This window comes from Gopherus evgoodei, chromosome 23 (genome assembly GCF_007399415.2).
Source record: "Gopherus evgoodei ecotype Sinaloan lineage chromosome 23, rGopEvg1_v1.p, whole genome shotgun sequence".
In the NCBI taxonomy this organism is placed as follows: domain Eukaryota; kingdom Metazoa; phylum Chordata; order Testudines; family Testudinidae; genus Gopherus; species Gopherus evgoodei.
The window spans coordinates 4,210,711-4,235,971 of NC_044344.1; the positions used below are offsets into that span (position 1 = coordinate 4,210,711).

General features: G+C 45.5%; 2 protein-coding genes and 2 non-coding genes across 4 annotated transcripts; all 4 read left to right on the top strand.

The window, feature by feature from the left end:
• The first annotated feature begins 1,936 nt into the window (after window positions 1–1,936).
• Window positions 1,937–2,008, top strand: TRNAC-GCA. Its single transcript has one exon. It is a non-coding gene; the product is annotated as a tRNA-Cys (tRNA).
• A 10,687-nt stretch (window positions 2,009–12,695) lies between these two features.
• RPL23 (ribosomal protein L23) lies at window positions 12,696–17,145 on the top strand. The gene is made up of 5 exons (XM_030541553.1): window positions 12,696–12,801; window positions 14,322–14,405; window positions 15,072–15,200; window positions 16,599–16,712; window positions 17,013–17,145. Exons 1-5 carry the CDS (start codon window positions 12,789–12,791, stop codon window positions 17,093–17,095), a joined length of 423 nt encoding a protein of 140 aa, XP_030397413.1. The 5' UTR covers window positions 12,696–12,788; the 3' UTR covers window positions 17,096–17,145.
• Window positions 14,876–15,008, top strand: LOC115639243. The gene has a single exon (XR_003997637.1). It is a non-coding gene; the product is annotated as a small nucleolar RNA SNORA21 (small nucleolar RNA).
• A 3,115-nt stretch (window positions 17,146–20,260) lies between the features above and the next one.
• C23H17orf98 (chromosome 23 C17orf98 homolog) lies at window positions 20,261–24,522 on the top strand. The gene is made up of 3 exons (XM_030541543.1): window positions 20,261–20,511; window positions 22,988–23,087; window positions 24,234–24,522. The coding sequence occupies exons 1-3, from the start codon at window positions 20,305–20,307 to the stop codon at window positions 24,389–24,391; spliced, it is 465 nt and encodes a 154-aa protein (XP_030397403.1). The 5' UTR covers window positions 20,261–20,304; the 3' UTR covers window positions 24,392–24,522.
• Window positions 24,523–25,261: the final 739 nt, after the last annotated feature.

Consider the following 25,261-nt stretch of genomic DNA (forward strand, 5'->3'; position numbering starts at 1 on the left):
AACACGGGGCGGGGCCGCGGGGGCGCGCTCGGGGGAGGGGCCGGGCCGGGCGCGCGCGGAGGGGACTGGGCGGCCCCGGGGGCGCGCTACAGGCACACGCGACTCCTCCCTCCCCTACACACACACACACACACACACAGCTACACTCACACACACACACCCTGGCCGAGTCCACTCAGCCCCCGCATAGACACCGGGCACACTCACCCACACACCTTCACACTCATATACACTCATACACAAACACCGCTACACTCATACACACACACACATCCTGGCCGAGTCCACTCAGCCCCCGCATAGACACCGGGCACACTCACCCACACACCTTCACACTCATATACACTCATACACAAACACCGCTACACTCATACACACACACACTTCCTGGCCGAGTCCACTCAGCCCCCGCATAGACACCGGGCACACTCACCCACACACCTTCACACTCATATACACTCATACACAAACACCGCTACACTCATACACACACACACTTCCTGGCCGAGTCCACTCAGCCCCCGCATAGACACCGGGCACACTCACCCACACACCTTCACACTCATATACACTCATACACAAACACCGCTACACTCATACACACACACACATCCTGGCCGAGTCCACTCAGCCCCCGCATAGACACCGGGCACACTCACCCACACACCTTCACACTCATATACACTCATACACAAACACCGCTACACTCATACACACACACACTTCCTGGCCGAGTCCACTCAGCCCCCGCATAGACACCGGGCACACTCACCCACACACCTTCACACTCATATACACTCATACACAAACACCGCTACACTCATACACACACACACTTCCTGGCCGAGTCCACTCAGCCCCCGCATAGACACCGGGCACACTCACCCACACACCTTCACACTCATATACACTCATACACAAACACCGCTACACTCATACACACACACACATCCTGGCCGAGTCCACTCAGCCCCCGCATAGACACCGGGCACACTCACCCACACACCTTCACACTCATATACACTCATACACAAACACCGCTACACTCATACACACACACACACACACCCTGGCCGAGTCCACTCAGCCCCCGCATAGACACCGGGCACACTCACCCATACACCTCCACACTCATATACACCCACAGACACACTGCTACACTCATACACACACACACACGCTGGCCGAGTCCACTCAGCCCCCGCATAGACACCGGGCACACTCACATACATGCACACACACACTGCTACACTCATACACACACATACACAGCTCTCCGAGTCCACTCAGCCCCCGCATAAACACCGGGCACACTCACCCACACATCTCCACACTCATATACACCCACCTACACCCACACACACACCCTGTCCGAGTCCACTCAGCCCCCGCATAGACACCAGGCACACTCACCCACACACCTCCACGCTGTCACACTCAAATACACATCCCCACCACACATCTCCACACTGTCACACTCACATGCACACCACTGCCACACTCATATACACACCCCCACCACACTTCTCCACACAGACACATCCCCACAGAGACTCACTCATACACACCACACATCTCCACACACAGAGATACATCACACAGTCATACCCATACGCATTGGACACACTCACCCCACCACACTTCTGTTCACATAGCCACACTCATACCCCCACATCTACATAGAAACACACAGATCTCCACATACAGTCACACTCACACCTCATTCCCCATCCAAACACACACCCCACACTGAACACAACTTCTCACACAAACATCTCCCTTCTCATGGTGAAAGACACACGCTTAATATTCACATACAACTCTCTTCTGACAGTGCACGACTAACACACACACACCCCCCCCTTCTAATGCCTAGATTATTGACGCCAATCTAGTCGTTCTCAAAAAGCCTTTTAGACAAACTGAGCTCAACGCCGGGGGTATAGCTCAGTGGTAGAGCATTTGACTGCAGATCAAGAGGTCCCTGGTTCAAATCCGGGTGCCCCCTCGAAACACTTTTGTGAATTCTTATTTTTAATCCTACTGAAAGTAAAGCATAATTTTTGCACGTATTGGGCAAAAGAAAAAAACTAAACCTGTAGTTTCTACTGCAAAAATTATTTAACGTCAGTGAGTCAGTTATTGCTGCAGAGAGGCCTTTTCAGCTTTCCTTTTTGCCCAGTAGAGGGGGTATGGCTCAATAACAGAGTATTTGCCTGGTATCTTAAAGGAATGTAGTTAAAATTCTGAGTCTGTGTGCTGAGGGAGAGCAGTTTTTATTATTATAAAAAATAACCTATCCAGTGCCACACATTTCCACAGCCCTTTACAAGTAGAGAGTAATGCGATTTATATTTATATACTTTGTGTATCAGTCAGGAGGACCATATCTTGCATTCTCAAGACAACTGGCTAAATTATCCAATAATAATTTCTTTCTGTAAGCTTGCTTAGCCATAGCGCTGGAGGTTTCTGCTTCAAATTGACATGTTCTTTGCAGTAAATCCCTTTGAATTCCAGAACTGAGCTGTTTGGAAGTGTGAAATATAGATGCAAAAATTAGCATTTCATTCATGACTAAAATGAACCAGCTAGGACTCACCAAAAACAGAACCATTTCTCTGAACCACATTACATTTTGGGAATTAGGATCATATGAGACCCAGAACCCCTGAGTTTGTGACTGCCAACCAAAGCCCCCACTAGCCAACACTTATCAAAACCCCAGTCAGTTTAAAATACAGTCCACTTTCAGCAAGGTTGTTGGTTTTGTATTATAGTCTCCTATATAATAGCAGCATTGAATGGACACAGAAAAACTTCACACAAAGATAAGTGGAGATTCCTCAGCATGAAATACCGTATTATAATGAATTTTGTGTGCCTGTCCATGAGAAACAGCTGTGTAACGAACTGGCAGGTGCACACACACATATATACACACACATATATCATCACCCACTACTGGATGGAATCCAAACTGCTCATGCATCATAGGACCTGTAATGCTGCTAACAGCTGATGGAGATGCTCCCTTGGCTCACTAGCAGGCTATGGTTTTGAAGCAGGAGTATTCAAGTTCTATCCTTGTTACTGCTGTGAAGCTTGGAGTGCCCATGGTATATAGGGTGACTGGATAGCCAGTGTGAAAAATCGGGACAGGGTAGCGAGTAATAGGAGCCTATGTAAGAATAAGCCCCCATAATCAGGACTGTCCCTATAAAATCAGGACATCTGGTCACCCTACAGGGTATGCAGCAAGAGAAACAACTCTGACGGCCTAGTCAGCTATGAGTTTGTTACAATATTAGCCTTGCCTGACATACATTGCCTCTTGTATGTCAGTTTTCCATATCCATGATCATATGTCATCAAGCCTCCATTGCATAAATGTACATTCACAAGTTTTGTGCACCCGCTGACACAGCAGCGGCAGCATGATACGTGTTGCATCCAGGTCTCATGGAGTCAATCTCAGAAAAAGTTGGCAACGTTTGTCTTTTGTTCTCCCATAAGGATTAGAGAAGGAGGCAGAGTCACCAAAAAAATTCAGTCTTGTGCAAATGTGTCTAACCCTGGATTTAGCATTAAATAAATAAGTATCATTAATTCTGTGCTGGTGAAGTGGTACCAGCCTACCAACATCCCATGTTCCCTAACCTGTACTATCTAACCAAGCCTATCAACATCTTTATAAAATCCCCAATTACAGTGGTATCAGTATACACACTAACAGCTAAAGACTCTAGCAACACAGGAGGAAATTAATCAAATTACAAAATGAGGTGATGGACATGCACTCTTTGCTCCTTAGTGAGATTGTCAGTTATGAAGCTTAATTTGTTTTGTGGAGTTTGGGCTGAGATCAGGCTTAAATATTTGAAACTGTGTACTAAAAGGTTAGGCAGTGTCTCTAGTAGTAATTCAATACTGCTTTCTGGGAAATAAGTATTTAATTGACTGCTTATGCAATGAGATCTTCAGGGGGATAGAAAATGTAAAGATTTTGTATATATTTGTAAAGTGCCACGTACTCGGATGACATCATATAAGTGTTTTGTAATAATAACACTATTATTAAATGGACTTTAGCAGAAGAGAAATACTCCAGTGTTCCAATATTTGATGAATAATTTGATCATCTCCTTTTCAAAGCCTGATGCATGTACTACCTAAATCCTCTGTGAATTCTGACAAGCCCTGCTAAATATCAACAACAAAGCAAAAAAAAAAGTGCTGAAATTAGTGTAATGAAATACTGAATGACTGATCATTAAAATAGCCCATTAATAAAAGATTAGTTAGCAAGTAACCAAGCTTCTTACAAGTCCTGCCTTCTTGCAATTTTTGCTTTAACTAAAATAAATAAAATCACAACAAACTTATATAAGATTTTGTAATTGCTAACTTCATTATGATTACATCAGGGTTTGTTAATTTCTCATAAATAGGACAGCTGTACAAATATTGGAGTTTAGCTGTGCAAGAGTGGTTGATTTCATTAATCATTAGATATGTAGTTTCAACTTTGAGCAATTACTGTAAGAGAAAGAGACAGAATTCTACAGTACTTGCAATGCAGCAAAAGCAAATTATGTACCCTAGGAGCACATGGAGGGCACCTAGATTTGTATCATGGACTACTTGATCTGTAGTTATATATGCTACCCTTGAACTATGGCTCACGTCCAAAGTCTGTTTTATTTTACCAGCTATGATTGTGAAATGACTGATGTTAAAGCGACATCATGGTCTGAATTTACACTGATTTTTTTTCCAAGGGGGAAGTGAACTGGAGTCTGAAAACAACAAGCAAAGGTGGTGCACATCTGAATCACAGAAGAGTATGAGCTGCTAGAGTAAAATGTTTTGCCATCCACATGGACCTAAGCAAAGAGAAATCTAAGTAGTCATAATTTAGAACTGTATCAAAAGCCCATTGAAGTTAATGGAAGTTTTTCCTTTGCCGTGTATACAATGACAGGCAGAAGAGTCTGCATCTTGAATTTCCGACTGTAGCAAACGAGCTGTCTGTGCACCTGATTCAGTTTCCAAATGGTCATGTTCACACATACAATCATTCCTCCAAATCCCTTTTCATTTATTTACAATCATTTGGAGAGTCGTGTGTATCTGAAACAGCCTGTTGGACAAAAATACTAATCTCCAGCTCCAAGAAGCTGTGGAAGTATAGTGTGGTGACAGAACAAGAGCTGCTGGATTTAAATACATCTGCCCTCTGTGTGTGATTATGTGTTATGGTTTCTTTAAATTAAAGTTATTAGAGTGAATGGTGCTGAATATATACTTTAAACAATTTAGATGAATATATTACAAATACCTATAAAAGAAAATATACGGCCCTTTCGTCAGTGAGATAACTATACAGATATTCAGTGACATACATTAGAATAATATTCTCGTTTTTCTAAACATATTTTCAAAGCCAACCCTTATTTCTTGAATGATGATGGTTGCTATTCTGACACAGGCTTTAATGCCAGTGATGCACACTTGCATCAAGCCCAGTCACATGCAGCTTGTTCATTTCATGATTCTGCTCAAAATTTGACTTTCCCCATTTTTAACCCCCCAGAGGGCTTGATTTGGCCCACTTCAAATACCGTCCTGTGTCTTATCACCTAGCCTAACAAACCCCAAACCTTTAAAAGCAGCTTAACAAAGCCAGGTGGGCCCCTCCTTTACCCCCCAAAGACAGGAAACACTGCTCTGCACACACTCCCCCTCAAGCCTTTGTGACTACCTGGGGGGCACACCCCACACTTTGGGAAGCACTGGCCCTTCTTGTCTCTGTACATAATCTCCCTGCTGTTAGAGCAAGAGCCTTCTTCTCTACAGCACCTGTCATCTGAAACAGGCTGTATCTCTCTACTGTGTCAACTCAGATATCCCCTGAAAGCAAGATCTTTTATTCCATGTTTCTTCATTTCTTGGGTTTTCTACTAGTAATACATTATTTTCATCAGCCTTGTAAAATTTTACTCATCCTCATAGAGTGAATAATTTTTTTCATGGCTACATTTAAAAGATATCATTAAGGTGTTCATCTTCATGGCAAAGGGCAAGTAGATATACTACCAATTTCTAAAAGCGGCAAAGAGTTCTGTGGCATCTTATAGACTGAAAATGTACTGGAGCATGAGCTTTTGTGGGTGAATACCCACTTCATCTGACAAAGTGGGTATTCACACACGAAAGCTCATGTTCCAATACGTCTGTTAATCTATAAGGTGCCACAGGACTCTTTGCCGCTTTTACAGATCCAAACTAACACAGCTACCCCTCTGATACTTGTCAATTCCTAATAAATGTTCTATTTTCTGAGAGGTCGTAGAAAAAGGCATCCGGGTCAAAACCACGGAAAGCCATTTTGAGCTTAAGGGGCAATACAAATTACAAAATAGTAAATAATGGGGCGTGTTTTCCACCTTTCCAGAGCTGCATGGACAGAGGCAGTTATATTTCTCAATGCCAATATATCAGCCTTCTGAGCAAGCTGTCTGCATAGATTGAAAAAGGACAGCTATTAAGGCCCTACTTAACTTGTTATTGCACAAACATATCTGTCATACCCATGAGTCTTTTTAACAAGGGGGAACCCCGTTGACATATTTATAATGGAAACAACTGCCATGTCTAGGTGCTTATTAATGACTTCTCATCTCAGCTTGATTAGGGATTTCAGATTTTTAAACTTAAATCTAATCATTTTCCAATTCTGAGATACCTAGTGAATGCAAAGAATTTTGAATACCAAGGAAGTTTATGTGAAAAATCCCTGCTGAGCTGTTCCTCTCAGCATAGTCTTGGCAAATGTTGTGGACGCATACCACGAACGGGAAGCCAACAATTTATATCACAGAAACTCACATTGCACAGTATTTGGGCTGTGTTACATTGTATTTCTCTCAGTTGTTACAAACCACATGTTTATTGTCAGTGGTTAATTTTGTGGCCATGAAATAGCAAGACATTTGTTTGCTACTGAAGTAATTATTTGAAACATACATTTCCCATTATTAACTTTCAAGCCATTAAGGTACTTTGCTGGTATTGTATACAGGGAGGGCCCGAACGGCAGGATAGTTGAACTGTTACACTCCGTATCACTTGTAGTTCCATCCTGAAATTAGGTTTAGACACTCCCAGAATAAATTAAAATAATTTACTGCCACCACATGAAAATGTCTTTCACATTGTGGCTCAATTGCTTTGAGATTCACAGTATCAGAGGGGCAGCCGTGTTAGTCTGGATCTGTAAAAGCAGCAAAGAGTCTTGTGGCACCTTATAGACTAACAGACGTTTTGGAGCATGAGCTTTCGTGGGTGAATACCCACTTCGTCGGATGCATGAGATTCACAAAACCACTAGGGCTGAAATATAATAATATTAAGGAAAAAATGCACACAAATTAATCCATTCTGATGACCACACAAGGATTCATTAAAAGCTCAGGCACAACCCTCCTTGTTTTTTCAGCCCCAAATTCACTAGTGCTTTCTGGATCCCTTTACAAAAGGCTTGCGGGGAGGGGGAGAGATATCTGGAGATGAACCAAAGACAGTTTCCTCTGCAGTCAAATGTTCTACCACCAGCTATACCTCTCCAGCTGGTAGAAGTGTGGAGAAGAGGGGGTTCCATGGAAAAATATTTCCAACCAGGAACTGTGACATTCTGGGCCTAATAATTCATATATTGCAAATATACTGCATCCAGCATGTAGCAGTTGAGAAACCAAAATAAAAAACAACTATTTATTGTTACAAATCCTGGCTTACTGGAGGTGCCTCTTATGGCTAAACCTGTGAAATGCTTCCAACATCAGAACCTCTCTGTGCACATGGGATGCTTCTTAACTGCTCTTTTCTCTCTTTTGGGCTTGTCTCTGACCAAAAAGGTGTTGTTTTTTTTACTGTGGGATAATCCACCTGTATTAGCTGTCTTGCTGTAAAAAAAACATCGGGGAGCCAAGGGGCTCTAGTTTTACTGCAAGATAAACTAGGAGAGAAAACCCCCATGAGAAGATGTCACCACTTATGTTGCCTAGCTACCTCACAGTATTAGGATCCTCACGCTTTTTACCACACACTGAAAAAATCCACCCTTTTAAGCAGCAAAGACAGTCTGCAGTGCCACAAGTGCTTTGTCTCCATGTAAAAGCAGCAAAGAATCCTGTGGCACCTTATAGACTAACAGACGTTTTGGAGCATGAGCTTTCGTGGGTGAATACCCACTTCCTCAGATGCATGAGTTTCCATGTAGGATTTCACAGTGAGCCTGGCTGGAAGACAGAGCCCCAGGGAACAAGCTGCAGATTCCCCTGATGAACCTCCTGCTCCAAGCAGCTCCTTCTCCCCCAGAAGGCCCCCCACCCAGGACATATGATCATATACAAAGATCTGATCACGCTCCCCCTGCAGGACACTCATCAGGCTCACATACTGAGCTCTTCTAAGCCCACTGAGTCCGAGCAGCATGTAGGTTCTCCCTCTGGCCTCTCGGGCTCACTCCTTGGATAAAGATTCCCTGCCAAGTGCTCCTCCTCAGAAGGTTGACCCTGCGGTCCAGGTGGTCTCTGCCCCAGATCTGTACTAACACTACAAGTTTCCCCAGCCTGCCTTTTCCCAGCACTCCCCGCAGCTCTGGTTTAAAGTCTAACTCTCTGGGGCAGTGGTTTTCAAGCTAGTTACCATTGTGGGCCGCATATGCAGTTCTCTGTGTGTTATGTGGGTTATATATCCACACAATATATATACTGCCCGTATGGTTCTGAGAATGTCACGTGGGTCATAGCTGTGTGCTGACTGGGCCGCAAGCGGGCTACAGGTTGAGAACCACTGTTCTGTGGACATGTGACTGTTACAACAAGGAACTCAGAGGCTTTGCAAAGTAACTTCTTAAATGCACGCATACGTTTATAAAACCCTTCCAGCTACATTCAAACATCTGCATTCAAACCCCTCCCCATAGTGCCCTCACAACACCAAGAACCCTGTAAGTTTTGATCAGTCCTTTGAGGGTCCCAAGACCCTCCTCTTCTGCTCAGGCTTCAGGCCTTGTCTCTCTCTTCCCCTGCAACAAGCTCTTCTTAGTGTGTTCAGGTCCCATGGTCAAAAGGATCTCCTTGGGTCAGAGATTTTTGCACAGTAGCTTCAAACACGTGTCCTCTTGTTCTTCTGGGGCATTTCCACAGCCCTCCAGCAGACACTGTGGGGAGAAGAAACAGTTTCCAATCTCTTTAGCATAGCCACTGTATTGCCAGGGCAATATTCCCCCTTAACACCTCCTTTGATTGTTTGCAGTGTTGTTGCAGCCATTTTGGTCCCAAGTTACGAGAGAGATGCAATGGGAGAGGTGATAGCTTTTTATTGGACCAACTTCTGCTGGTGGAAGAGAAAAGCTTGAAAGCTTGTGAAACAGAAGTTGGTCCAGTAAAAGACATTACCTCACCTACCTTACCTCTCTCAATGTCTTTGATTGTCCTGCTTCCAGGACAGGGTGTGTGAAATGTGACATGGTCCCTCCGGGTCAGCACATGATGGATTCAAGACACACCAAGGATTACAGTTATACACAGTAATAGCGTTCATGAAATCAGTCAGAATTTGTAAGTTTTATAAAGGCCAAAAGGAACCATTAGATCATCCAATCTTACCTCTTCTATGTCACAGGCTGTTAATTTCCACCCAGATACCCAAAGACTTTAGTTAGACCAAAGCATTTCAGTCCCTAGGAAGCAAAAGTGTATTTGAGGAAGAGAACAACAAAGAGACCCTTAGCCTTGAACTAGGGACTACTACTTAAATTGAAATCACAGGTTCTACCTCCTCTGTATAAACAGATCACTGCCTAAAACTGTCACAACATATACTCACTCTTTCCCTCCTATTGCCTTCCTGGGGCCTGTTTTCTCTCCACCCCTCCCCCTTCCCATACAACATCAATAATTCTGTAAACCTTGATGACAGCTACTTGTATTCTGCCAGGGAAGAATCAGGCCCAGATGTCAGGCTGGCCTATATAAGGGACATCGTGCAGAGTTATCCCTCTGGGATTAGCAATACTGGGAAACCAAGTGTAGATGGAGCATCTACATGTTAAGCCCTGTACTGCTTATACCTGCCCCTGCATGGGGTTAGACTATATGATGATGGCAGCTTGATCCCATGTCTTCACTGCCTTGTAACAGTAGAGCTAAAGGGAGGCAGATTATCTATTGAAGGCCATCCCCCCATTATCTTCCCATTTGGGGGATAAGCGTGTGCATTGTTCTCTTACAAGACTCGCTCTCCTTGCATTCAACAAAAACAATGAGGAGTCCTTGTGGCACCTTAGAGACTAACAAATTTATCAGGGCATAAGCTTTCATGGGCTACAGCCCACTTCATCAGATCATGAAGTGAAAAATACAGGAGCAGGTATTTTTCACTTCATGTATCTGATGAAGTGGACTCTAGCCCATGAAAGCTTATGCCCAAAAAAATGTGTTAGTCTCTAAGGTGCCACAAGGATTCCTCGTTGTTTTTGCTGATACAGACTAACACCGCTACCACTCTGAAACCTTTCATTTGACACACTCCCAGTGTGACATCCGGGGCTCTTCATCCACCAAACCCACCCACTTTGTTACTGAAAGCGAACATCTCTCCGGGGCTCTCACAATGAATAGCAGTGAAGCAGCCCTTACTGTGAGACTAAAGTAAAACAATGATTAAAAGGGATTCATTACTGTCACTCTTTCCCTTGTTCATTTCAATGAAAGATAAAATACAGCATGGAGAGATTGTTAATGAACTCGAGTGACTTTGCATGGAATGCCACTCTTATTTACTATTAAGCTGCATTTATTTGGCCTTTCTAAATTACACTGCAATTTGCAAAAAGGTAGCACCCACCCAGGTGGCAAAAACCTTCTGAGCTACACACATATTCTAGCACTGAGACACAGCCCCCCTTGCAAGAGTTAATGTGAGGTATGCTGCCCAAACCCTATTTGTTAGAGCTTGTATGTTACTTCTAGCACTTTTCTGTGCTCAAATTACAGAATCTGTGATTCTACATAAGCAAATCAAAATCCATAGTTAGGGTTAGTGGAAAAAGAGCATGTGCGGCTGCCACCTTTGTAAAGTGCTTGAGATCTGCTGAAGAAAAGTGCTATATAAGTGAAAAAAAATTTCTTACTTGAACCCACAGCCAAGTCAAAGCCCTGTGTTTATGACCTTGCTGCCTGCTATCGTGGCCACTCATACAGTCCCAGAAGACTGGACGTTCCAGGAACTTCAGGCATGGGTGTGGACCTGCCCCTGCCGGCATGACTTCATGTGCCATTTAGAAGAATGCGCCGCTCTGCCCCTGCCGGCGTGACATTATCCACACCGTGTGTGGAACATCATTCCAGCTCTTCAAAATGGCACATACATCCCCATCAAATACCAGTTTTGTCACTGTACCAGAAGGGAACAAACCTTAGAAAAGCAGGACTGACTGTTTGAAAACATGAAGGGCCGGCCTACTGCCTGCTGTCTTAGAACTGAATGAGAAGTCACAAATTCTGCATTGTTACTTCACTCGGCAGGCTTCTGGATGGGAAGATGTGATTGGAGGAGGCAGGGCTGGAAGGAGAAAAGGCTTTTTTCAAAACAAATCTATTTGATAATTAACAAAACTGCAAAGTGAATTCTGAAACCCCCCCAAAAGGGCTTCTTTACAATCCGTCATCCAGGGGCGGCTCCAGGCCCCAGCATGCCAAGCGTGTGCTTGGGGCGGCAAGCCACTGGGAGCGCTCTGCTGGTCACCACGAGGGCGGCAGGCAGGTTGTCTTCGGCGGCTTGCCTGCAGGGGGGTCCCCTGGTCACACAGATTCGGCTGCTGTTCTGCAGATCTGCCAGTCCCGTGCCTTCGGCGTATCCGCTGCCGAATTGCCACCGAAACTGCAGGACTGGCGGACCTCCCGCACAAATGCCGCCAAAGGCTGCCTGACTGCTGCTCTCAGAGTGACCAGCAGGTCGTCCCCCCGCAGCTTGCCGTCCCAGGCACGCACTTGCTGTGCTGGTGCCTGGAGCTTCCCCTGCCAGCAACACAGATGCTGTAACAAGTAGTGCTACATGTCGTGATTTAATAGGCAGAGCCTTGAAAGGATACAAACTTTGTATCGCATCTGATCCACAAACATGGTCGACGATATAAAGCGGATATCCGCAGATTTGCAGGGTTCTATTAATAGCATGGGTGCCTGCCTCTGAACTGATGCCCAGAGGGAATTGGGAGAGGGAAGTTTTCTGTCCTTACACTGGCATTGGATGAAGGGGTGTTTGGATGGGAATAAAACTGAGGTCCTGCCCACCCCAAAGCGCTTTATACCAGAGCAATGTTGTACCCCTGGTGCCCTGGCCAAACTCCAATGCTGGGAGAATTTGCCTTTGCAAATGCCCCCCTTCTCCATCAACCTACCACCAACCCTTCCTTCCTCTAGTGCCTGTGCCACGTGTGCTTGGTGGGCTAAGGATCTTACATAAATCGGCTGCACTTCCCCATGTGCCTCCATAGGTGGCACTGTGGTGCACTGAGACTACCAGCGACTGCAGGGACCAGAGCGCCATTCCTTACCGCGTGATGGACGTCTAGGGCGTAACTGCGTCACGTGTCGAGGGAAGTCACCGCCTCCGTGTCGTCGTGTGACGTAATAAGCCTTGCGCCGTGCGGGAGCTAATATCCCAGCATCCTTTGCGCCACCCTTCCTCTTTTTTTTTTTTTTTTTGGACCCAAGATGTCCAAGCGAGGTGAGGCCTAGTGAGAGCGGCTGGCACTCGGGGCGGGCAGCATCCGTCGCCATCCTCCGGCCCCGGGGGTCACGCGGCTCCGGGCCCCGGGGGGATGGACGAGGGGGAGCCCGGGCTCCCTTCGGGGCCGGGTTTGAGGGAGGGAAGGAAGCGGGGATAGGCCCGCTGGGGACGGGGACTGGCGGGTCCCGCCGAAGGGGTGGAGGAGCCCGGGCCTTGGAGGGAGTGCGGAGGTTTGAGGCTGTGAAGGAGTGGGAGGGCCTAGGCACTGGGGGGCTTTCAGGGTGAGGCCTTAGCTTGGAAGGGGGAGTGCTGAGCTCCATGTGGATGAGAAATTAGGGTCGAAATAAGGTCCTAGGTGCAGGGCCCAATTTGGGGGAGCTCAGGACCTGGGATTGTCCCACGTCTGGAAACTGCTCCTTGCACCTCGGCATGCGAGAGGAGCAACAAGCCCTGTAAGTAAGAGAAGGAAAAGTAGCTTAGAGATACGGTGCTTCCTTGGGTTGAGTCATGTGTTTGATGCCTAGAATCTACAGGGATGGGCAGGTTAAAAATACATTGGCCTGAGTGGAGCATTTTAAATCGCATGTTTTAAAATAGCCGATTTCAATAGGGCTTGAGACTGTTTGGATGATTGTGCTGTTGCCATTTTAGATTAAACAGTATAGCAAATGGAGTGATCGCTCAGTACTCTTGTTATTAATGCCCCTGCTGGTAGGGTATTTTATTTGAATTATGGTGTGATATAGGCAAGAAAACAAATTATTGCCGGTGACGACCCTGGTGCTGCAAATATTTAAATAGATGTGGAACTTTATTCACATATAAGCATTTATAGCCTCAGAGACTAGAATGGTATTTTCATTAAAAACCTCTCTTCTTGTAAAATCTGTCATTTCAAAACAGGACTGTATCATTGTTAACAGTGAAGAATTATTTAGCGTTTCAGTACATTAACAAAGTTGTTGTGAATTTTCTCATATGCCCTGTGCCAAAATTTTCAAAAATAGCTCCAAATTAGGTGCAAATGTAAGCACTTGTGGTTGGGGTTTTCAGAAACGCCTAATTGATTTTGTGGCATAGTCTTCCAGTGCATCAGAAGATGGTATCTGTTGCAAACATGGCACTGGCTATTTGCTTATCAATTTTCATTTGAGTTTGTGTTCTCCTAGTAAGGATGTTAATGTGAGACCTGAGCTGTTCTCTTTCAGTAGATATGAACAGCTTTCCGGGCAAAACTTAGTAGGAACAAAACCTAGGTAATTTCCACATAAATGTCACTAACACTAACAACAGTTAGGAAACTAAAGAACCACCAGAAAACATCGACTCCAGATTGTAAATTGGGGGGAGGAGGGAGTAAAGAACTAGTAACACAAATAAAAATGTGATTTGGGTTCTAAAAGTCACTTTATTTAAACTGTAATTTTATTTAAAATAAATGTATTAATTTTAATCATGATTCATATCATCCCTGACATAGGAAAGAGGTTACAAATGCTCTTCTTTTTAACCTACAGGACGTGGTGGTTCGTCCGGTGCAAAATTCCGTATTTCCCTTGGTCTCCCCGTGGGAGCTGTGATTAACTGTGCAGATAACACAGGTGAGTCTGTCTGGCTCCTTTCTGGAGTCAATATCACTTGTTTCTGCTTCAGCAGCCCTTCTGCCTTGTCCATTATTCTGGTTAGGGTTTGTATAGGTAACTGACTAAACGAAACCAGGGGTTGGAAGTTGAAGCCAGGCAAATTCGCACTAGAAATTAAGGTGCTAGTTTTTAACAGTGAGGGTAATTAACTATTGGAACAACTGGATGGGCTCTCAATCACTTGGAATCTTTAAATCAAGACTGGATACCTTGCTGAGAGAGATGCTGCTTAAGGTCAAACTGAAATTACGGGCTTGACGCAGAAATTACTGGGTTATGCCAGGAATCAGGCTAGATGATGATCATAATGGTTCCTTCTGGCCTTAACATCTGTGTATCTGTTAATCTGCTTCTGTAGAATTTAAATTTATCACTCAATAATGATGCTAAAAAATACCTCCTACCTCGGAAGCAACAACAGCAGCTTCCCCCTTCTGAAAAGCACTTGCTGGGTCTGTGGTCAGTGACTCAGTGAGTTGTCGTGGAAGGGCATAAAAAAGGCATCGCTTTTGGGTGAGGTGGCGGCATGTGCTGTTAACTTCAATGAGCGGTGTGACAGTGATCCATGAGGGGACATCTATTATGTGATGAGTTGGCTAATTCAAAATGGTTTTTTCCTTGTAGGTGCCAAGAACCTGTACATCATCTCCGTGAAGGGGATTAAGGGGCGCCTGAACAGGCTCCCAGCTGCCGGTGTAGGTGACATGGTCATGGCTACTGTCAAGAAGGGCAAGCCTGAGCTCAGGAAGAAGGGTGAGTGTTGGAAGTGTCCCATGGGCTGGTCTGTAAGTGTCTGCTACAGACGTGCTGTCCTGTCCTTAGGTGCCCAGATTTCCCACAAGGCAGTGTTACAAACGTGATTTGTTTCTTTGGGGAGGGAGGTGGGAATACTGTCTGGGCACAGCTGAGTTGTGTTTGTCACCAGATGTAACACAAATATGGGTGTGCATGTAGAGTATGCTGAGTCTAACCTTGATGTACGATGATCGCAGCATTGCAGCTCATATCCAGGACAGAACTAGAATTGACATAACAGCATGATCTCATCAGGCCTCCATCTGCGGCTGGACTTCCTAGTCCCTTGTAGATTGCCCTTCCTCTGGGAGGAGCAAGGCAGTTTCAACATACCAACAATGATGCTGGAAGTAGGCAGCCTGTCTCTGAAGCAGCAGCTTCCCCCTTCTAAAAATCACTTGCTGGGTCTGGTCAGTGGCTCCACAAGTTGTCGGGGAAGGGGATAGCAAAACCTCACTTTTGGGTGAGGTTAGCAGCAGCATGTGCTGTTAACCTCAGTGAGTGGCGTGACAGTCCTGAAAGTTCACGTTCTGGTTTGATTATTAGTATATATTTTTTCAATTAGTCTTATGTGTTTTCCCTGCTGGATGTCTCTGTGGGGAGTGACCTTGTGTCTGGATATGTGGCTAGGTTTCACCTTACAAAAGGCTGTTTGAGCACCAGATTAGAACATGAATCTACACCGGAGTGACTGAATACCATTCAAGTGTAACATTGCATTGGACTAGGTTTTTTTTTTTTTAATGGATATATACACACACACACGCAAAGCTGGATTTTCCTTCTGAACCAGCACAGCGAATGCATGCTCAGCAGAGAGCGGTCTTAGCCCTTAAAACTAAATACCAAATACTTGCAATCAGTAAATGTGTGGAGTGGTGTTTAGGGTGGAAACCTGCTTTAAATGCTTTGTCATAAATGTAGTTCCGGTGAAGGGCTTTGGCTTGACAGGCTGGAAAACTGCAGACCCTTTTGCTCACAGAGCAGACAATAGCCAGGAGGACTATTCCCACCTCAGCCCTACTCTTCACGGTTTCTGTAGCCCATCCAGACCTTAGCTTCATCTGAGAAGCCGTCACCAAAAAACATTTTGTGACATGGATGCTTGGTGGTATCAGTCCCAAAGGCCACTGATGGTAATAACTTTGGTGGCAATCCCCATACAACAGGAAACCTTTACTGGGACCAAAATCTTGTTTGCCCATTCTGTTGCCTATTGAGGCCTTGCAAGGGTAGGGCTCAGAAGAGGACACTTACTGTTGAACACAACATTGTACCTGGGTGATTCCTTTTGAGTTTCGGCTGTTGGGCTGTACTTGGACATTTAGGATCCTGAGCTTGTCTTTCTCCCTGCAGTGCACCCAGCAGTGGTAATTCGGCAGCGGAAATCGTACCGGAGAAAAGACGGGGTGTTCCTCTATTTTGAAGACAATGCGGGCGTGATAGTAAATAACAAAGGCGAAATGAAAGGTACAGATGGCAATCTATTGCACTGGACAAGAGCAAACTCATAAAGAATAGTGCAGCACAAATGTCTGCATTCGTGGCCCAAGGAGAGCATCACTGTTTTCAGGCAAAAGGACCAAAACTATCCTTAGTGCCATGAAAAGTGGGCATCTTGGATGCTCCTGCAGAGAAGTCATGATGGCTCTGTTGTTAATATTCTACATGCTGCCTGAACAGCACTCGCAGAAGAGGGATGTGGTCGGAGTGTAGAACGTAAGCTCTAAATAGTTCTTAACGTCTCCTTTTCCTTCCCCACTTTTACAGGCTCAGCAATCACAGGCCCCGTGGCTAAGGAATGTGCAGATCTGTGGCCCAGGATAGCCTCCAATGCTGGCAGCATCGCATAAACCTGCTCTATCCTCGTTATAAAGATAAAATAAAAGTGGTTGCACCAAAATTCCTAATGTCTGTGTTGATACCGTAAAGCTTGGAACATCACCTCCCTGACAAACCTGGCTAAGGTGCTCCTAGTGTGAGGGAGAGATTCCCTTTACAGCTTTAGTCATATAGGTATAATACCCTGTGTGGATACACTTAAGTGTGACCTTTTTTTGTTGAGCTTAAACGCCTTCCCAAGCAACACAAACTGAACTACGATAAGGCTCTCTAACTCCAGAAAGGGGTTATATGGGTATAACAATATCTGTTTAAAATCACCCCTAGGGTTATACCAAAATGTCTGTCTTGTGTAGACAAGGCCTGAGGCTCCGATAGGAATATGGCAACTTGGCTTTAAAAGCTGCGACTCTGCACCAGGAGACAGATCTTCACGAAATAACCCATGACAGAATAATGTCCTTCGCATTGCAACGCTACCTGATATTTTTACATTTGATACTACAGTAGAACCTCAGTTACGAACACAAGAGTTACGAACTGGCTAGTCAACTTGCACCCCTCATTTGGAATGGGAAGTAAGCAATCAGGCAGCAGCAGAGTTAAAAGGAAAAAATAAAAACACGTACAGTACTGTATTAAATGAAACTACTAAAAAATAAATTGAAAGTTTAAAAAAAAAGGTTTGACAAGGTAAGGAAACTTTCTGTGCTTGTATCATTTAAATTAAGATGGTTAAAAGCAGCATTTTTCTTCTGCATAGTACAAGTTGAACATAGTGTGACATGACATAGTGTTAAGTCAGTGTTCCGTTGTGAACTTTTGAAAGAAGAAACGTTCAATGTTACGAACTTTTTGGAGTTACATACAACCTCCATACCTGAGGTGTTCCTTCATAACTCTGAGGTTCTACTGTATAGGATGCTAGTGACAGACCAGCTCTGTGAGAAAAACACTGTTTGAGTTTGAATGACAGCATTGGTAATTGGGTCTTGCAGAGTAAGCTGAGGAAAGGAACTTTCTTACAGAGAACCTGCTTAATGTGGCCCAAGGGGAAAGCAGAGCCCACCACTGTTGGAGGAGGCGATGGCTGCAGCATGTGCTACTAAGCCCTAGGAATAGAGAAACAAATTTGAAGGTGAACTAAGATGCTTCCTGTGACAACTAAGGCCACGTCACAAGCTGATATGTGCAGGCTTGACTTCCAAATACCTTTTAAGGATGAGCTGATGGGCTCTTTAACTTTTTAAGACCAGAGTTACAGCATTTACAGTAAAACCTGCAAAAGGTGATAGTATGGGCTGCTACATAGTGCAAAAAGCTTCAGTCCTTATGCTGTGTGATGGGGCATGTCTCATCCACTTTTTTTTTTTTGCAAAGTGCAGAACTGTGGATGTGAGACTCAATGGAATTGTAAATAAATCCATTTTCCTTCTTTATACCAGTGTGTCAGTTAAGAGTGTGGCGGTTTTACCCTATGGTCTTGAAAGGGGTTGTGTAAGCATATTGGTTAAGTCCACACTTATGGAGCAGACACTAAGTGGGTTTTCGGTCAGTATTGGAACACCACTTCCACAAAAGATATTAACTATGGTTATGTCTACACTGCAAAGTTGTCGACAAAACTTTGTCTTTCACAGGTATTTAAAAAAAGCCCTTCACAAAAGAAAAGTTTTGCTGATGCAAGTGGCCGTGTGAACACAGCTTTGTCGGCAGGAGTGCTCTCCTGCTGACAAAGCTACTGGTGCTGCTTGCGGGGCTGGAAGTATTTTGTCTGCAAAAGTGCTGACAGAGCGTTTACACATGCGGACTTTTTAGCAAAAAGGCTGTGTTGACACAGCCTTGTCACTAAAAGCTGCATGGTGTAGACAAGCCCTATGTTGAATGAAGCACTCTTCTGTCGACATAACTCCCACTGTAGATGCAGCTATGGCCACATAGCTGCTTGATTATGGGTGTGATTTTCACACCCCTGACTCTTAGTTATAGTGCTGTAACTTTTCAGCATACAGGAGCTGGCTTGCTGGGAGCATGCATGGGGTGGGGTTTCCTCATGAAGTGTTAAGGGCTTCACATCTGGATCTTTACCAGGGCCTGTGTGGAGTGGAAAAGTCCTTCAGTCATGTTAAACCATACAATAATACTGTATGCTGAAAGTTTGGTTTTTGTAGGGCTTTGTAGGTTCAGCCCTTGTCAAACTCCCTTCCTAGTGCAGCCATTTGCTGCACTCCCTGCAAGGTCTGGAAATTAATCCCTGATTCTGTTTTAATTTGCTTCTAGAGCAGAGGTCAGCAACCTTTCAGAAGTAGTGTGCCCAATCTCAATTTATTCACTCTAATTTAAGGTTTTGCGTGCCAGTAATACATTTTCACGGTTTTAGAAGGTCTCTTTCTATAAGTCTATAATATATAACTAAACTATTGTTGTATGTAAAGTAAATAAGGTTTTTAAAATGTTTAAGAAGCTTCATTTAAAATTAAATTAAAATGCAGAGCCTGGTGGCCAGGACCTGGGCAGTGTGAGTGCCACTGAAAATCAGCTCGCCTGCTGCCTTCGGTACAAGTGCCATAGGTTGCCTAGCCCTGTGCTAGAGGCTGTCAGTTTCGGATTGTGCTAAGCAGTTTGAGTGGCCCTGACTAGACTACTTCACCAGCCGGCTGTTGCCCCTCTCCAAAGGAAGCTTGGAGTCCGAGGTGCAGGCACAGAGGAGGGCCTGGCCTTGATTTTCAGGATGGCTTGATGTGAGCATGAGGGACCTGCTTACAGCGGTGCCCAGGGGCTGGACAAGGCAGCAGGAGGTAGGTTAGACTAGCCCCCCCGTGAGCCATGGACGAAAAGAGGAGCGGGGAGGCAGAGCCTCGCCCCGTGGTGCTGTAATCTGCCCCCAAACAAAGCGGCCGCCTCTGATGGGGCTGATAACACCCCCCCCAGCCACCTGCAGCTGGCTAACAGCTGACTCCATCCCAGCCCCACGTGGCGTGACTCGGCTGGGCGCCAGCCTTGCGGGGCAGCGGGTCCCGCTCCTGGGGGGCGAGTGATGGAGAGGCCTGTGCCCCCCCCCCCGCGGCCTTTCCATTCCCAGCCGGAGCCCTGCAGCTGGCTCTGGGGAGCGTCCCAGGGGCGGCGCCGAACGTAACAATGTAGGGAGGCGGCGGCGCGGGCCTGGGGCTCACAAGGAGCCGGGGCTGGCGCCGGGGCGGGGGTCCTGCCTTTGCTCGCCATGGCTTGCCTGAGCAGGCGGTGTCTGCAGCGGCAGAAGGGCTTTATCCTGGACGGGGTGGCCGTGGACACGCTGGCCGGCAGCTACGCGCACATCCCGCCCAAGCTCTGGTCCGCTTTGCCCCCGTACAACGCCCAGCTGGACGGCCACGCCGCCAGCTACTTCGCGTCCCCCGCGGTCAAGTCCCTGCTGAAGCACACGGAGCAGGTACGGTGCAGCTGCCCGTGGCCACAGCCCGGCTCGCTGGGCCCCAGGAGTGGGAGTTTCAGGGCTCTGGAGGGCGAGGAGAACTGGTTGGCAGCTCGCCTGGGTGCTGAAATGAATGAACCGCTGGGGGAGCCAGTGACAATGTGATCATCCTGCTTTTCTCCCTGCTGGGTTGTGTTGCTACCATCTTAGTTCATGATTCTGTGTCTAGGACCAAAAAAAAAATTGGGTTTATTTGTAAGGGTCAAAACCGTGTCTGGCTATTAGGTGGCTCAGAGGAGACAGAATTTTACACAGTTCTCCTCCAAAGCAGGCAGCCTGCGGATCAAAAATGTGGAGTATGGGGGAGCTGTTTGGGGAAAGAGGATGGTTCGTTTCTTTGTGGGAAGATTAAGAAATCCCACCATCGCAGCTTGCCCTGGCATATTCAACTGACAGATTTCTAACCAAATTCACAACTAAACACTAAATGTACCTTAAACTGTAAACTATTTGGTCACATGCGTCTGACGAAGCGGGTATTCACTCACCAAAGCTCATGCTGCAATACATCTGTTAGTCTATAAGGTGCCACAGGACTCTTTGCTGCTTTTACAGATCCAGACTAACAGGCCTACCCCTCTGATATTTGTGTTCTGTTTGTACCATCCAGGCCATGACAGGGGTTCCCAGGCAATACAAACAATAATAAAATGACCTGTAATTAACTTTATTAGAAGTCCATCTCCTCCCCCCCCCCCTCAGATTTCACCTTTTCCTCTGCTTAATTTTTTGAGATCCTTGCTGTTTCTGACCTCACAATGGTTCTTGTGTCATTTTCAGTGAACTGTGATGTCAGAAAACACCGTACATGGTCAAACTAGCAAGCGGGAAAGGGAGAAGGAAAGTCATGGATTAGCAAAAATTAGCCATTTAAAGAGAAAACAGAACCATAGACGGACAAAGCGATCTGGGTCCTGAAAATGACTGTTGATAAAATGTTGATGTCCAGATTTTGGTAGAATAACAGGCAGATCTGTGGCATGTTGGGTTATAACACTGTGGTTATAATTCAAAGAATGATGTGGCATTACCTCAGCCAATAGTGGACAGCATAATTCCCTCTCACTTCTCTTCCCTAGCATAATGTTCTCCCTGCTTAAGAATTCCTGCCGAAGGTGAGTGCGAGAAAGGAATAATCTCAAAATAATGGTGATTTTGTGGTTCTTTATGTAGCTGGGATCTTTTCTTAGTTGCTTAATATCAGATCAGTTTAAAAAAAATTTTTGTAAATGTTTTGATCAAAAAGCGAACAACTGTTGCAGTCTGTGTGAAAATTTATTTTTTAAAGAAAAATATACAGGGCAAGCTACCATAGTCACACATGATCTACCTGCGCTGACCTTGTCCTCTTGCTGTCTGTGCTTTCTGTGCTGCTTACAGAAGCTCAATGCTACCCAAGCCATGGTGAGAAAGCGAGAGATATAATGCTCATTCGTATTCTTTTCACCTAACTGAAATCGCATTTCATCTCAATTTACTGTTTAAAATCTCACTGATGCTTCATAGAAAACTTTTGAAATAATAATCCTTTGCATTTGTATGCACTGCGTTAAAGAGCTTAACAAAGAGAAGGTTAAGGGGTAATTTGGTCACAGTTTATAAGTACCTATGTGAGGAACAAGAAGTTTGATAATGGGCTCTTCAATCCGGCAGATAAAGATATATCAAGACCCAATGACTGGGAGCTGAAGCTAAACAAGGACTGATTCAGGAGGGCAGAGTGGATGATCACAGTGGTCTCTTCTGGCTTTAGAATATATGAAAATAATGCCCATTGTGTCTTTCATGTGCTTTGTACAATGACAAACACGGTTGGTGCTTAATAAATAACTTAGACCTGGTTCCTGGAGTCAGATCTGCTAGCATGGACACCTGAAGCCATCATAAGGGATTCCACGCTTGCACTGAGGTCTGTGCTAGCAGATCTGGCTGCAGAATTAGGGCATCTTTCACTTTCAAAAAGCTCTACAAACGTTAGCTAGCTAATGCACAACCTGGTACCAGATTTAAGACACTAGAGTTACATCAGTGATGAATCTGGCCCTGTCGCTTTAGAGGGAATTCTCTGGATATATCCGATACTTTATGTATTTCATCTCCTTAGCTATTATTGATTAAAGATATTTTCACAGAAGCAGGATTGCATAGTTTCGGACTGGGGAACAGTAAAGATCCTGTTTTCATGCACCCCAGATACATTAGGAGTGCATATCCAGAGCTGTTTCTAAAATGCAGTGCATTTTCACGCTGTGTTCATGTGTCTTTAGAGACAGGACAAAGTCAGGTAGCTGGTTTGTTAGGTCCTGATCCGATGCTACTGAAGTCCATGGGAACTTTGCCATTGACATCAACAAGACTCTTTATGCTGGGATTTAGGGATGAGCCAAAATCTGGCTTTGTTCTGAGTTTTTGTTCTTTCTCTGACTTGCCCCAGCACCGAGGTGGTACATCCAGGGATGGTTGGATAGTGGATTATTTCCACATCTATGGACCAGAGCAGAGGTACCTGAACAGGAGGAACTGGGCAGGTGCAGGTAAGACTCCCTTCAAAAAGCTCTTCTCCAATCATCAGTTGTTCTATGTATCACCAATTGGGTTAAGAATCATGAGATTTTAAAAGAATAATAAATATTGGGTTCTTTTTTTTTATTAACGTGCTTTCTAGTTTCATAAAAGTTGGGGTAAAGTTGTCAAGTTTCAAACTTTTCTCCTCAGTCATAAGGCTACAAACTTACATTCCTATTAAAGGAAAGCTGAGTTTTTTGTGTAATCACTTGATTCCAAGACCTGGGGCTTTATGCAAACATCCCAGTGATAAAATTGTAAGAGTCGACAGTGCTGCATTCCACAGCATCACTTGGCAAAAATTCCTTTCTGTTAAATAAATATAATAGCATCTTTCAATTTTAAACACACTTCATAAAGGAGGTTACTATCATTTACCCCCATTTTACAGCTGGGAAACTGAGACAGGACATCACCTGCCCAAGGTTACCCAGCAGCAGAGCTGGGAATAGAACCTAGGTCTTAGAAGTCATAGGCTGGTGCTGTAGCCACTAGGCTACTGTTTTTCTGGAATTAGTAAAGCTGGGAGCTGTGGCTCTGACCTTACCATGTCCTGGCCACTGCAGCAGAGAGTACAGAAATTCTAAACAACTCACAAGGGGATGGCAGAAAATACCCTTGGTGTGGGCCCTGCTTTGGGCCTTCATAGGTGGCATTACTCTGGTCCCCAGTCCCCACTCCACAAGTTATGGGTCTTGGGAAAACTATTGTAACTTAGGGCAACCCCTCAGGCTAAGTGACACTTAGGGCCCCTTTGGTGCTCAGCATCCAGACAGCACCAAGCTGACTTAGCCCGTCTTTCCTGTGAATTGCACCTCCATAGAATCTAAGCCTGTGTCACCTCACACTTAGGGCAGGTCAAATCAACACGTTGCTCTAACTGTCGCCAGCAGCCCCTGGCCTGGGCCCACCAGGACTCCCAGTTGCTAATAGCAGAGCTGAACGGGTGGGGGATTTTTACTAAGTTTTCCCTAGCATCGACAAGGCTTCCGAGCTTGTGTGTAGCTTGCACACCAGTCCAAGTTCGCTCAGTGGCCTGGGTGAGTCGCTGGATGGAGCAGAGCTGGAAAGGAAGGAGCTATAAAGACTGATGGGGCCAACACTCTTCCCCACAGGCCACTCTTGTGAGCAGGTGGGCGGCCACTACAGCTTCCTGGCAGACGTGAAACCCATGAAGGGCTACAATGGGCGCTTCGGCTATCGTCGCAACACCCCAGACCTGCGGGTGAACTCGTCCTGCTTCGGCGAAGTCACTGTGTTCCCACTCCACTGATGCCAAAAGAGCTGCTTCTCACATACCCCCGATGCCAGCCCCTCTGGGGGCCATGGAGACCTGGAGACACTGATTAGGAGTAAGAAACAGGAGCTAAAATAAAATATTTGTTTTCGCTTGTTCTATTTTAACAGCTTGTTGTTATGGGTGATTTATTCGCCTAGGATACGCGCTGTTGATGCAGCATCTGGGCTCCTGCTTTTACCAGCTGCTCTGGAACTAGGCTGACTGATGCCAGGTGATAGCGCAGGATGACTAGCTCATGCATGGGCTTCCCCATGTGTTCAGAAGAGAATCTGTGGGCCAGCCCAGACCTTCATCCCCAGGGAGACGGGGAAGATACTACCTGTAATACAAGGTGCTTTAATCTCTATCTATAGAAGAGCCTAGATAGATAATAAAACACATGTATTTGACAACAGATCTTCATGTATACAGAGCATTAAGGGGGGGGAGAAAAATGGGAAAATATATTGTTCTTATTTGGCCAGGTGGATGACACCTAGTGGGCTCACGCCCTGGGGAGAAGCAGCAGTTAATATTTTTATAGTACCCGGAGAGATGACAAGGCCCCTGCCTGGAGGACACTTTGAGCGGTTGCCTCGTGTTTGTTGAGTTGGTTTGGTTTGGGGTTTTTTGTTCACTGTCCCCCCGCACGTGCAGGGACATGGGCAGGCTTTTGAGCGATTCAGCAGCGGGGTGAGATGGTGGGAATCCAGTGCTCTAATGGAGTGCTCTAGTCTAGTTCCAGGTACGGCACTAGAGCTGTTAACACAGGCCCCCCTGTAAGCAGCATGATGGAGTCTCGCTTGGGGCTCCATAGACTCTGAGGCTACCCCAGCGCAGGGGATGGTGCCATCTAGACTCCCC